Below are 13,506 nucleotides of genomic sequence, written 5' to 3'. Positions count from 1 at the left end.
CATAAAGCTTCCTAGAAAAAACAACCATCTCTGTTTTCTCCGGAGAGAATTCGATACCCAGATTCATTGCCCAAGTAGACAAATTATCCAAGGTATCTTGCAATGGTCCTTGCAGGTCTGGTGCTTTTGGCCCAACAACGGAGACCACGCCGTCATCTACAAGCTGTCTTAGCGTGCAATTTTCGGCAAGACAATCGTCAATGTCTTTAACATAGAAGTTGTATAGAAGGGGACTTAGACATGAACCCTGAGTGAGGCCCATGAAACTAATTCGTGAAATTGCCGAGTTGCCATGAGAGAAGCTCATTCGTTTCTTGGACAACAAATTAAACAGGAAATTGATGATAATCGGAGAAAGCCCACTCGCATGGAGTTTGTCCGAAAGGATGTCGATGCAAACAGAATCAAACGCCCCTTTAATGTCCAAGAAAACTGAACCCATCGGGCTTCTGGATGGCGATAACTCTCACTTGTCTCCAATCATCCGGAACAACGTTGAGCTCAAGGAATCGATTGAACATATTCAACAATCGCCTCTTTGTGACTTCTGGGAGGTTCTTGAGCAGGTTGAACTTGATTCGGTCAATTCCCGGAGCCGAGTTATTGCATGAAAGAAGAGCAATTGAGAATTCTACCATCGAAAACGGGGAGTCCATGCCATCGTTTTCCAGCGGCGGATCGCGAGTGTTGCATCGAACTCCTTGTCCTCGTTGACCGACGATGCCGCGTTACGCATTCTCCTGCCGACATTCCAGAGCGTTTGCATGGAAGTCTCTCGCGATAGCCCTTCGACTTTTCCTCTAGCTCCGTATACCGCTCAAAGTTTTCGCGGGAACCGTATTTACGAAACTGTTTAAACGCGGTAGACTTCTCGTTATTCACGTCGGTGCATTCCTGGTCCCACCACACAGTGGGAGGACGTTTGCGAATGGTAGTGCCAGGAACAGGCTTCCTTTGTGCTTGAAGCGCGCAATCCACTATGAGCCGCGATAGGAAGGAGTACTCATCCAACGGAGAGAGAACGTCGACCGATTCTGAACCGTCACGGACGGCGTTCGCGTATTCTTACCAATTGATGTTTCTCGAGAGAACGTACGCGATGTTGATTGGACACTGTGAAGATGAACCGTTGGAAATCGAAATTTTGATGGACAAATGATCACTACCATAGGGGTCTTGGATTACCTCCCACATGCAATCCAATGATAGTGAGTTCGAACAGAGTGACAAATCTAGTCTGCTCTCTCTTGCTGGAGGTTTGGCTATTCGAGTTACTTCACCGGTGTTTAGAATGGTCATATTGAAATCGTCGCATAGGTCATAGATGATGGTTGAGCGGTTGTCATCGTACAGCTCTCCCCAGCCTGTACCGTGGGAATTAAAATCCCCTAAGATCAACCGCGGCTCAGGTAGCACTGAGCAGATGTCAGATAGCGCTCGCCGAGAAACAGCCGTTCTCGGAGGGATGTATAACGAGGCAATACTGAAGGTTTTACCTCTAATATTCACCTGACATGCGACAATTTCAATACCTGACACTGGAGGAAGGTCGATTCTGTAGAATGAGTGTTGTTTGTTGACCCCTAGGAGCATCCCACCGTACGAATCTGCACGATCGAGACGGATAGTGTTGTAGTCGTGAAAAAAAGGTTAACATCTGGAGAGAGCCATGTTTCGCAGAGAGCAAACGCATCACAGTGTAGGTATGTTATGCAGTAAAAATTTGAATGTGTCTAGTTTTGGTAAAATGCTTTTACAATTCCATTGAAGGAGAGATACCGTATCATTTTTTGGAAAATCATCCATCGAAGGATACGAATGAAGCAAGGAGGGGCCACTTGGAAGCAAATTGCTTCAGAAAAGGTTTCACGATTGGAAGCATCATGTTAATGATGCTCCGAAGAGGGTCAGTGATGTTGAACAGATCGAGAATGCTGTCCACAATTCCAGAAAGCGTGAACATGCGAAACTGGGACATCTGGGGTTTTAGATGTTCCCGGAAGCCCCGGAAATTCTTTGTCATAATCGACAGGCTTAAAACCCGGTGGATTGGGTTTCGGTTTATTTCCGTGACCTCTTGATTTATCCAAGGGGGCTTGGGAGTCAGTTTTTTTAGTTTTCTGCGAGTCATTCTTGGATCGCTTCCTTGAAGGACCTTTGAAAACAAAAGGACTTCCGTCATTGCCCTCTGAGTCAGTGTCGTCCTCGTCAACTGGGAGAAGATTGAACGGATTATTGTTTTCTTTTTCCGGAGTGATTTTGGGAGAAGGATTGAAGGTCTTCAAGATCTCCGCAAAGGAACGCTGAGAGCGCGCCTTCAGAGACCGTTCAAGTTTTTTTCCTTGCTGTTTATACTTCGGGCAATCTGCGAGAGGATGCGGGGTTGCCAAACAATAAACACATTTAGGAGGAGCACCACAAGCACCCTCCGCATGCTTCTCGCCGCACTGATCGCATCGTGGCTTGTTGCCGCAGAAGGCCTAATTGTTTGCACTTTGTGCAGTTCATCACCCTTGGTACAAACAACTGCACAGGAAGTCGAATCCTCCCAATTCGGACATAATCCGGCAGAGTCGATCCGGAGAAAGTCACTCGAAACGAGTCAGTCAGCGCGTAGTTTTTTTTTGTCCCGTCGAGGGATGCTGACTGCATTTGGGTGCAGTCAAGAATCTTGACTTCTGGAAGAACGGGGTTCTTGAAGACACCAACCCCCCTCTTCAAGAAGTCATCGCAGGTCAAACTCGCTTCGGTGACCACTCCTTCGATTTCCACGTCACGACTGGGAATGTAAACGCGGTACTCTAACGTAAAAAGCTCGCAGGCAACAATCTCATTCGCCTGCTTGCGGTTACCAACAGTGACGTGCAGTTTGTCTGGCCTCACCTTCAAAATTTTGGTCACTGACGAGAAACGTTCAAATAGATCTTTTTCGGTTTTTGTTTGGGTCGGAAAAAACAACCCATGGGCCTGTCGAGGCGTCTGGGTATGCCTTATGGCGGGGGGCAGTTTTTGTTTTCTTGGCGGGGTTAGGCGGAGTAGGGGGAGACGGTTTTGGCGGTGTGGGGGGAGAGGGATTAGGTGGGGTAGGGGGTAACGGGTTTGGCGGTGCGGGGGGTGACGGTGCTGGTGGTGTTGGTGGCGATGGATAAGGCGGGGTAGGAGGAGATGGGGTAGGCGGTACGGGCTCCGGTGCTCGTTTTCGCCTGGGCCGCTTCGGGATTGTTCCGGTGTACTTCGTCACCGTGGCTGTCGTTTCCACGTCGGACAGTTCGTCTTCAGTGGGATGGGCAGGAAGGGTATTCCCCCCGCCATCACTATTACCATCCATTGCGGGGCAACTGCTACCGCAATAGATACAAAACAACTACACACAGGGAACGCACAGGGACAAGAGAAAAAGAAAAAGAAAAAAATATTTGCTTGGGATGGGAGAAGGGGGAAACGAAAACAAAGGGGCAATAAATAAAACTTATTCGCTACCGGCACAAAGCGTGTGTGTGGAAACGCTGCTATCACGTGGTGCGTTGGTGTTGGTCCACGCTGCTATCCGGTGGTGATGGTTGGTGTTGGTGGGTCGGCAAGATGATGACACGACACGCTTCACTATCACTTGCACACCCACGCGACGGCGTGAAAAATGATGGGCTTGACGACGCCGTTAGCTCCGGTGATGGATTACCGGGATGAATTAAAGATGGATGGTAACTCCAAGGGGCTCGGCCGATGGAATTCCACTTCCTTTGTTGGACACTGGTCACTTGAGGCACCCAATGGGGGGTGAAAAAAACCGCTCGGGCGGAAAAAAAAACACCGAAAAAAACTAGATGCCGCGCAACTGAAACCGGGACGTTGTTAACCGACTGAATGCTCAACTAGGAATCTCTTGGTGGAGATGATTTTGAGGATCAAATGCAAAGTGATTATTTTCGAGATCGCAGTAGGCCGCGATTGAAAGCTGACGTATTTTTCTTTTGCTGCGTTTGTTATTTTGTGTGCTGAAATTTAGTTTCAAGTGTTCATAAAGTTATCATTTAGTGATATATCCCTTGAATCTAACCTCCAAAATATACAACGCAGATTCAGTTCCATTGGTCGGTGTCGATTTTCATTGCCTCCCAGGAGCCCGGTTCTCCGAGCTCGGATGCCACACTTTTGACTATTGAGAGATCGGTCCGGTTGGTGAATTAGCCCGGGAACGTGTTGATAATGTGTCCGTCGCAAGTTTTGGTGATGATTCGGTGGCCGACGTTGCCGTGAATCAGCAAGTTTATCGCTTGCAAAAGTGCTCGGCTGCTGGTCTCTCGCCGGTGTCGGAGTTTGCGAGCAATATGAAAGATGCCTCGCTGGATACGCCCAAGACTGGACGGGTGGCAGTTGGTGGCCGTGAACTGTTCCTGGGGAAAGCACTAGACGCGAGCCTATTCCCAGATGACCATGACAATGCAAGAAAGTTTTTGTTCGTTAAAGGAAGTATTACGACAAAGGTGCATCACGAAATGAGATACAAAGCTTAGAGAAAATCAAAATTACCTATGGATTGGAGGATCAAATTAACATGGTGAGACCAGTCCAAATATATTTCATAATTTCAAAAACATAAACTAAATACATGTCAGGTTTGAAAAGAATATGTATGTAATACCAATATCCATTTGATAACGGTGCGGGGCTTATTGTAAGTGAAAGTAACCTCGGAATGGGCGTGACTCTCTAGACATTCTGAAATGGGTTGCTGGATCTGCAATAGAGCTATCACTTTCTAACTCCCGGACTAAAGCTGTCTACAATGACCATAAATGCGACATTGTAGAGAGAGTTCTTCCATAATAACACTGCCGGCCAGTGGGGGTTAGAGGGAACACACACACACACACAATTAGCTTCACGCACTACTAATCAACTATATATTCAGCCTGCTGTTAATCAGTTTTGTACACCTTAAACCAACCAATAATCAGCTTCTGTTCTTACTGTTCAGCTTGAATTGTTACTTGGGAACTGGCGGACAACGTTTACAGTTTCTAAGCAAACAGAAACAAGATAAGTGACTATTAACCCAAAACTTCCCCAGCAGTTTATCAACTACACACACTCATTCGATTGAAAACTTTCTGAAAAGCCATGATTATCTGCAATTATGGACGCACTCAAATCCGACCGCAAATTGCGGCCATACAAAACTTGCATCAGCATCACTTCAACATCAACGAGAGCAGCATCCCTTGCGGTCAGCCGTGTCCACTTCTGGGGGTGCGAAATGAAACCTCTTCACCTTCCCGGACCTACCGCAAGATGGAAGAAAAAGTTTCATTAATTGAGACGAACCGTGAACGAGAAGAGAAGCATCATCGACAGGTTTTTACGAGTCCAAAAAGAAAACTTCCAGGAAGATGCAGACGCGGGCAAAAAAAACTCCTTCGCTAAAATGTACACTTCAAGCAAGCAGTAAACACCTCATGCTACCCTTCTGAGTTTTGCTTATTCATTCCAGTTGCGAAGCAAAGCAAAGCGTCCAAACCAATGAACTTCATTAACTGTCGATTATGCTTTCAATGGACGGTTTTTCGCACGTTTCTTCTTCGAAACAATTAACTTTTCATTAGCTGCTTATCATACCTTTGGGAAAACTCTGAAATTTGTCTACAGCAAACTACAGTTTTTATTCGCTGATTTTCCGCCACTCATGATTGCATTTTCCGATCGGACAAAAAAAGAAGCATCAAAGCAACTTTTGTATCGACCGAGAAATCACTTGCTCTTGAATCTGTTGCAGCAAGCGTGGAAAAGTTCGCCAGAGCCTGCTTCGACGATGATGATGAACTTTCGATGCGAGGCCGATACTTCAACTTTGCGAAAACTTCTTCCCTCGGCAGTCGCGTTCCACTCGAAGAAGGCTATTTTCTACCAGCGATCGTCCAAGACAAAACCGAGTGGAGCAAGTGAGGTTCAAAGAGTGCTTAAACTTTGATTGGTAGATAATCGGCCGGATTTAAGGATATAAACTTCGCTAAACGAAGAGAAGTGAGTATGTGTGTATTAGAGAGAGAGACGGAGGGTGGGTTGTACGTAAGTTGTCCGTGTGTTTGCGTGGTTTGTGGCTAACCCACTTGGGTGCCATCGCAGGTGTGACGGAATGATCACTGCTCACATGTTCTTTATAGGCTACATCAACTGTGTTCCTCAGCGTCAGCGGGTGAGAAAAAGTTTTCCGTTCAGCTGAGATTGCTAGTTGGGAAAGTATCGGGATTCCTTTTTTATCGGTTTCGAACATAATTTCATCGGTGCGTTTTTGTGTTTCCATACGTATGTCTTGCAGACTGGTTGGAGCGTTTGGTTTGACTGGTTATTAATTGAAAACCATTATGGGATAATGTTTTTTCGATCAATTTATTTGGCCCCGTGCAGCTTTAACATAAAAACTGTACCTGCCAAATAGCATGAAAGTATGATTGTATTGATTGAATTAGTTAGAATTTTGTAATTGTAACTGCGTTCTAATATTTTTTTATCAGAATACTGTGTTAACATATAAAACACTTGTTTTTAAATCGGTCGTAAAATGTATTTTATATTACAAACAAGAAATAATGTGTTGCTTGGATTTCCTTCAAATAACCTAAGTAACACATATTCATGGATTTAAGTTGAGTAAACTTCTTTACAATACAAACCAACCATACAAAGGTTATAGAACTTGTGTGTTGCTTGCGAATCTTTCAGACAATTTAATGATGATGATGATGATGATGATGGTCCCATCTCTAACCCCTTAAGATCTTTTAAAATCTCTAACCCTCTGATCTGCTGCTGATCTTGTCCAACATTCTTCTGATCTTTTATTTGTCTGTTCAAATATTGCGCTTTCTTATATCTTTTGATTTGACATTATTTTATGCTTCTGTTCTGCTGTGTTTCGAGTGAATACCACTTACTTTTAACTTTCAACATTCGTATATTATCTCATCATCAAATTACAATTTACTAATACTCACCTTCTATTAACCCTTAACCCACCAATCAACAATCGACATTATCCGCCGCGTCGCATCTCTGCAGCTCCTCGCTGAAGTACTGCCCAGCAGGGCAGAATGACGGTTCCGCGTGGCCTCCCAGACATTCGTAGAACGCTGCACAGTTGGTCGGATGTCTCACCAACGTATGATCTTCGATGCCGTAGCAAACACCGGGAGTAGGAACCGTCGTCACCTCGTCGGAACACACGGCTTCATCCTCAGCTACGCACGTCAGCTGATACTTATCGAATGCCATTCCTTCGGCACACGGTGAACGATACGGACTACCATTCACGCAGATGTAGAACCACGAACAGTCAAGCGGATTTGGAATTTTGGTTCCCTCTGGAGCTCCATCGCAAATGCCTTCGATCGGTGAAAGAGTTGGCATGAGTCCATGCGGGCAATCAACCTCGCCAGGGGCGAAACAGTTCTGACGACTCTCGTCGAACCACATTCCAAACGGACACAGTTGCCGGAACCCAATTTGGTCGATGCAGACGTAGAATTGGTTGCAGAACAGTGGATGCAGTACCTGGCGTCCATCGGTGACACCGGTACAGATGCCTTCGGTCGGTGGAACAACCGGTGGACGATCAATGACTTCACACGATACTTCACTCTGTGGTCGACATTCCTGATGTTCTTCGGAGAACCACAGCTCACCGCTGCAGATCATCGGATAGGGGACTCCGTTCCAACACTGGAAGAAGCGGTAGCAGTAGTAGTCGTTGGATACGAAGGACAAATCCAGGGCACCGTAGCAACGACTTTCCGGAGTTGGTGCAGGAGTCGACGCTCCCAGCGGGCAGTAGACATTTTCCGGACGATCACAAGACTGCCGATTCTCATCGAACCACAGTCCATCCGGGCAGATCTGGGGATAACCAACCTCGTCAACGCAAAGGTAGTACCTGGAAATGATAAACCCAATCAGATACGAACGACATCGTGGATATTTCGAACAACTTACTGATTACAGTGATTCCAGTTCCGCTCGAATCGTCCATTTGTGGCTCCGATGCAAATACCCGGCGTAGGAACGATCGGTCCAGGATTTCCCGGTCGTAGTTCACACTGTACATTCGCTGAAACATCGCAAACCTGCCGCTCAAAGTCAAACCAACGTCCCGGCCGGCAAATCATCGGATACGCAACTTCGTCTATGCACTGATAGTACCGGTAGCAGTAGAAATCATTACGCAACATACTGTAGTTCTCTGCGCCTTCACAGCGCTCATACGGCGAGGGAGTTGTGACATCGGGAGCCAGAGGGCAGTACGTCTGCGATGCCGGTGAACAGATCTGATGGAACTCGTCGAACCACAAACCATCGGGGCACACTAGCGAGAAGCCAATCTGGTCGACGCAAACATAGAACTGGTTGCAAGCACGTGGATTGCGCACCTGTTGTCCATCCCGAGCACCGTTGCAGATTCCAGGAGTCGGTGGTACAATCGGTGGATTCGGATTTACGATACATTCCACTTCGTCGGGGTCAGAACAAATTTGGTGTTCTTCATCGAACCAAAGATTTCCACGGCAGATCATCGGGTAAGGTGCACCGTCGATACATTGGAAGAACCGGTAGCAATAGTTGGGGTTCGATACGTAGGAGTAATCCGGGATCTGATCGCACAGTGCCCAAGGATGCGGAGCGATCGTTGTCGTAGTGGGAGGTCCCAAGTCACACGAAGTTTCTCCGGGAGGTAGACACAGCTGCTGGTCTTCATTGAACCACAAACCTGGACCGCATATCTGCGGGAATCCAATCTCGTCAACGCAAATGTAGAACTGGTTGCAAGATCTCGGGTTCGGAACTTGTACGGAATTGGTCACTCCATTGCAAATACCTGCAGTTGGTGGGAGACGCGGTGGTTCGTCTTCTACTATACACTCCACATCAGCAGGATCCCTACAGCGCTGCTGGCGCATATCAAACCACAGGTCACCAGGACAGATCATTGGGAAAGGTGATCCACTAACGCACTTGTAGTAGCGATAGCAGTAATTCGGATCGGAAACATAGGCTAAATCCGGAATTCCTTTGCACATTGCGTACGGACTCTCAGTAACTGGAGGACGTTCCGGAGCAAGGTCGCACTTGACGGTTCCCCCGAGAGAACAGGTTTGTTCCTCTTCGTCGAACCATAGCCCGGGAGGGCAGATCACTGGCCATCCGATTTCCCGCACACACAGGAAGAATTCATTGCAGAACGTGTGATGAGGAGCGAGGTGCCCATCTACAACATCGTTACAAATTCCATCGATTCCTGGAGGTCGCACGACTGGAGGAGGTGTTGCATCACATTCTACATATTCTGGCCGATCGCACTGCTGCCGAGATTCGTCAAACCACATTCCATCGTGGCAAAGCAGTGGGTAGGGAGTGCCGCTGATGCACTGGAAGTAGCGGTAGCAGTAGTTTTCATGCTTGACGTAATGGTAATCAAGGACGCCATCACAAATGGCAAATGGATCTGGAGCTGGAGTTGATGGGCCGTGAGGACAATCCACGTAGAGGGGATTGTTGCAAGATTGGCTATATTCATCGAACCATAGACCCAGAGGACAGGTGGTTGGGATACCGATTTGGCCAACGCAAAGGTAGAACTGATTGCAATGCAGTGGATGCAAGACTAATTGACCATCTGTGGTGTCGCCGCAGATTCCTGGAGTAGGGGATACCGGCGGTGGAGCATGATCGATCTCACATTCAATGCTGTCCTGATCGACGCAGCGCTGCATTTCCTCAGAGAACCATTGATCACGAGGGCAGATCAACGGGAATGGTACGCCGTTACGGCATTGGTAGTACCGATAGCAGTAGTCTTCGTTGCGGACGAAGTGAAGATTCACAACGTCGTCGCAGCGGCTGAAGGGAGTGGTCGTAGTCTCCGGTGGAATCGGTGGTCCCAAAGGACAGTCCACGGTACCAGCAGGTGCACATGTTTGACCCTCTTCGTCAAACCACATGTTAAGCGGACAGATCTTGGACCATCCAATTTCATTGACGCACACATAGTACTTGTTACAGGCTGTTGGATTCGGAGTGAGGCGGTTATTGGCGCTTTCGTCACAAATGTTCGGCGTCGGAGGTACGATGGGCTGTCCTGGCTCGAGAGTACACTCAACGTTGGCCGGATCGTCGCAAACATCTCTGATGGGATCGAACCACTTGTTGTCCGGGCAGATCATCGGGTATGGGAAGCCATTGACACACTGGTAGAACCGGTAGCAGAAGTGTTCGTTCGGAACCAAGGCAAAATCTTCCTCCATATAACATCTAGCAGCACCGGTTGGTCCATGAGGACAACTCACGTCCAGTGCATCCGCGCACATCTGACGCTCCTCGTCAAACCACAGCCCGGACGGACAAACCACGGGAACGCCAACTTCAGCGAAGCAGACATAATATGTATTGCAGAAGTACGGATGCAGTACCAGTTCACCGTTGTCCGCTCCATTGCAGATTCCCGGCGTCGGTGCAGGAGTCGGTGGGACTCCGTCCACCTCACACGTCACTTCCGAAGGATCTTGACAAATCTGCAATTCTTCATCGAACCAAAACTCGCCACTGCATCGCATCGGATACGCAGATCCGTAGATGCACATGAAGTAGCGATAGCAGTAGAATTCATTTTTCACAAAACTAAAATTCGGACGATCGTCGCAGAGATCGGATTGGGCATGTACAGCTCCGATCACCACCAGTAGGGCAACAAGTGCCCAAATAGCTGCAAAAAAATCCACTTCCGATTACTCACTCCGTTATCCAAAGAAAACTCAAACGATTCCAACTCACCTTTCATCTTCCGGCTGCTTCCTTGTTGAACCACCACGGAAATACTGACCGCTATGTTGCCGAAAATGGTCTTAAATAGGCCAAGTTTAAAAATGCCTTATCGAAGATTGCAACTCACCGTCGTCTTTGGGATGACATAAACCAATCCAACCCCAAATAGATAAGCTTGCCCGAGGGTCATAAACTAGAGGATGCGTTCAAGGTGCATCGCCCGACGCAGGTGGACAGCTGGCTGTTAGCAGCGTATAATTTGGCCATACACGAGATGGGACCAAAGTTTGCAAGCACAGGACACCTAGTTCAAAATCCCGGCAGACTGGACGACGATGGAATGTGTTTGATCGCTCTGTAGGAGATACAGGTGAGAGATACTGTGAGCGGGATTTGTAGGTATTCTTTTACTGTCCACTCGAGTGGCTATCTTTATGGCAGATGGGCGATATCATTATAAAGGGGTATGATTTGTGCTGCATCGCCGAACGATTTCGGATTGTATAGTAACTGATAATTAGCACGTGCTTCGTTTCCGGACCTTGGTTGAGGTTGTTGTTCGATCTCCAATTTTCTGTAGTCTCTGGAAGAAGGGTCTTCAAAATTGACACTTTGAAGTATTTCTAGGAAAAAACAAGACGAATCTTAGGCTATGTTCCACACACTAAGATTTTGTTTTCGTGTTCGGTAAATTTTACCGAAATCAGAACAGCTGAACGTTCGGTAAAACTTTGACCTTCATTTTAAAGGCTATTGAATTTGAAAATAATTTCAACGCATGTTCAACCTTGTTTAAATAATCAAATCTTGTCATTTTAGTGAAGATTTAGTTTTAACGTAGCTGAAAAGCAATTGAATTGAATTGCATAAATTTTACCGAACAGTTCAGCTGCTCAGATTTCGGTAAATATTACCAAAGTCGGCGATAATTTCTAAGTGTGCATTTGGTACATTTTCACTTAAATTTGACATTTCAAAAATTTATTAAGATTTTCGAAAATCCCGCTGTTGTTGATCGGCCGATTTTCAAGAAGGTTTATTTGAAAATTTTCCATCTGTCAAATTTAAGTGAAAATTCACCAAATGGAACACAGCCTTAGTATACTAGATGATGTCGAGGGTTTCCTACATCGACAGGACTTGTGAGGGCAACTCTATGAAACTAGCCCGCGAACGGTTGCTTTTAATTTCGCTGACACAAAATTCGTGTTTTTTAGCTGTACCAAGGCGAAAACAAATATTTTGGACATTATCATGTTTACACAAATGAAGATTCATCATGAATAATTTATCGGTGTTTTAATATTGTAAATTATTGTGAAAACTCATGGCTAGAACTTGGTTTGAATAGTTGTGTTGCTGCAGCATCGCGCTAGCCGGTTTGAGCTTGGGTCGGTTCTTCTTTTCGTGCGTTTCGGTGCTACGCCTCCGCTCCGGGACGGAAAGGACGTTCTGCCCTCCGGACAATAACCGGGGAAAATAGTTTTGCAGGTTAGACTAGGCCCCCACGCCGTAAAAAAAAAACTCCGAAATGTGCTTTGCTTTAGGGAAAATGACGGCTTCGGCAGACTATTCTCGGCAACCCAACTTGAATCGATAATTTCATTGGATTTTCTCACGTAAACACTTCCCTGAATGCATTCAAACGATTGTTTAGGTTTTCAGCTTCAATTTAATTATATTTTTACCACTGAGAAAAAGCAATCTAGCAGGATTTTCTTGAAATGAAACACACGCACTACAAAATGCTGCTGATTTCAAGTTGCCGATGAAAGCACAGCTGTTTAATACGCAGCTCAAATAGAAAGGTTGCCGAATAAAAAGGTGTTGCCCACAATAGTCGCTCCCACTAGAGAAGTTTGGAGCTTTGTAAAAGCGTTTCAAACCACGGGACTGTCACCAATTTTTTTCACTATGGGATTTGACAAGTATGACAGTACTCTCTTGCACGGGCTATAAAATATAGCCCAACAACACACCAAATTTAAATCGCTGAAAATCAGCAAAATTTTGCTGATTTTAGACTTGATGAAAGATCAGCAAACTTTCAAGCAAAATAATACTAAAAATCAGCAATATTTCTTTACTGATCTTTCACCAATTCAAAATTCTGACATTTGGCAGCATTTTGCTGATTAAACTATTAAATTCAGTAAATTGAATTTGTTTTCACTATTTGAGCTTCCAGCTTTTCGTTGATACAAATATACGAATAATAAAGATAAAATCGCCAGACGCTTTCCCAAGTAACCAGTGTCCGAGCCATCAGTTATTATTACCTACATAATATTTATTTGTAGTTTTTTTTCTGCGGTTTGACCGGTGGTGTACGAATGCAAAAATACTTGCGACTGTGATGCTAACAGTTTGACAGCTCTTTGATTAAGTGTCAGTTTATGTTGGCTGATTTTTTCGGTTAAAAAGTAGTTAGCTGTTTTTCAGTAAAGTATTGGATTGCTGATCATGATCCAGGAAATCGATTTACTGATAATAAAAACTTACATTTGGTTCGAACACATACGCGGCTGTATTGCGTATTTTATAGCTGTCGCTTATTCCGCATGTGTTTGTTTTGCGTTGGTTGTAAGTGTGTGGGTGAAAAATAACAGACATCAGAAAAATGCTGGCTTAGCAGCCCCTTGTTCAAAACAGTTTTTGACAATTATTTCGACTGAAATTGTTAGAGAAGCTGACAGC

General features: G+C 45.8%; 1 protein-coding gene across 1 annotated transcript; it reads right to left on the bottom strand.

The window, feature by feature from the left end:
• Positions 1-6,996: 6,996 nt before the first annotated feature.
• On the bottom strand, positions 6,997-10,840 carry LOC135699719 (uncharacterized). Its single transcript, XM_065220006.1, has 3 exons — positions 10,819-10,840; positions 7,987-10,750; positions 6,997-7,927 (listed from the first exon to the last, which is right to left on the bottom strand). Exons 1-3 carry the CDS (start codon positions 10,823-10,825, stop codon positions 7,018-7,020), a joined length of 3,681 nt encoding a protein of 1,226 aa, XP_065076078.1. The 5' UTR covers positions 10,826-10,840; the 3' UTR covers positions 6,997-7,017.
• Positions 10,841-13,506: the final 2,666 nt, after the last annotated feature.

The sequence above is a fragment of the Ochlerotatus camptorhynchus genome, unplaced genomic scaffold (genome assembly GCF_037179485.1).
Source record: "Ochlerotatus camptorhynchus isolate MF236.1 unplaced genomic scaffold, CSIRO-AGI_Acam_v1.1 ptg000114l, whole genome shotgun sequence".
Lineage (NCBI taxonomy): Eukaryota > Metazoa > Arthropoda > Insecta > Diptera > Culicidae > Ochlerotatus > Ochlerotatus camptorhynchus.
This window is presented reverse-complemented; position numbering and strand designations above follow the sequence as displayed.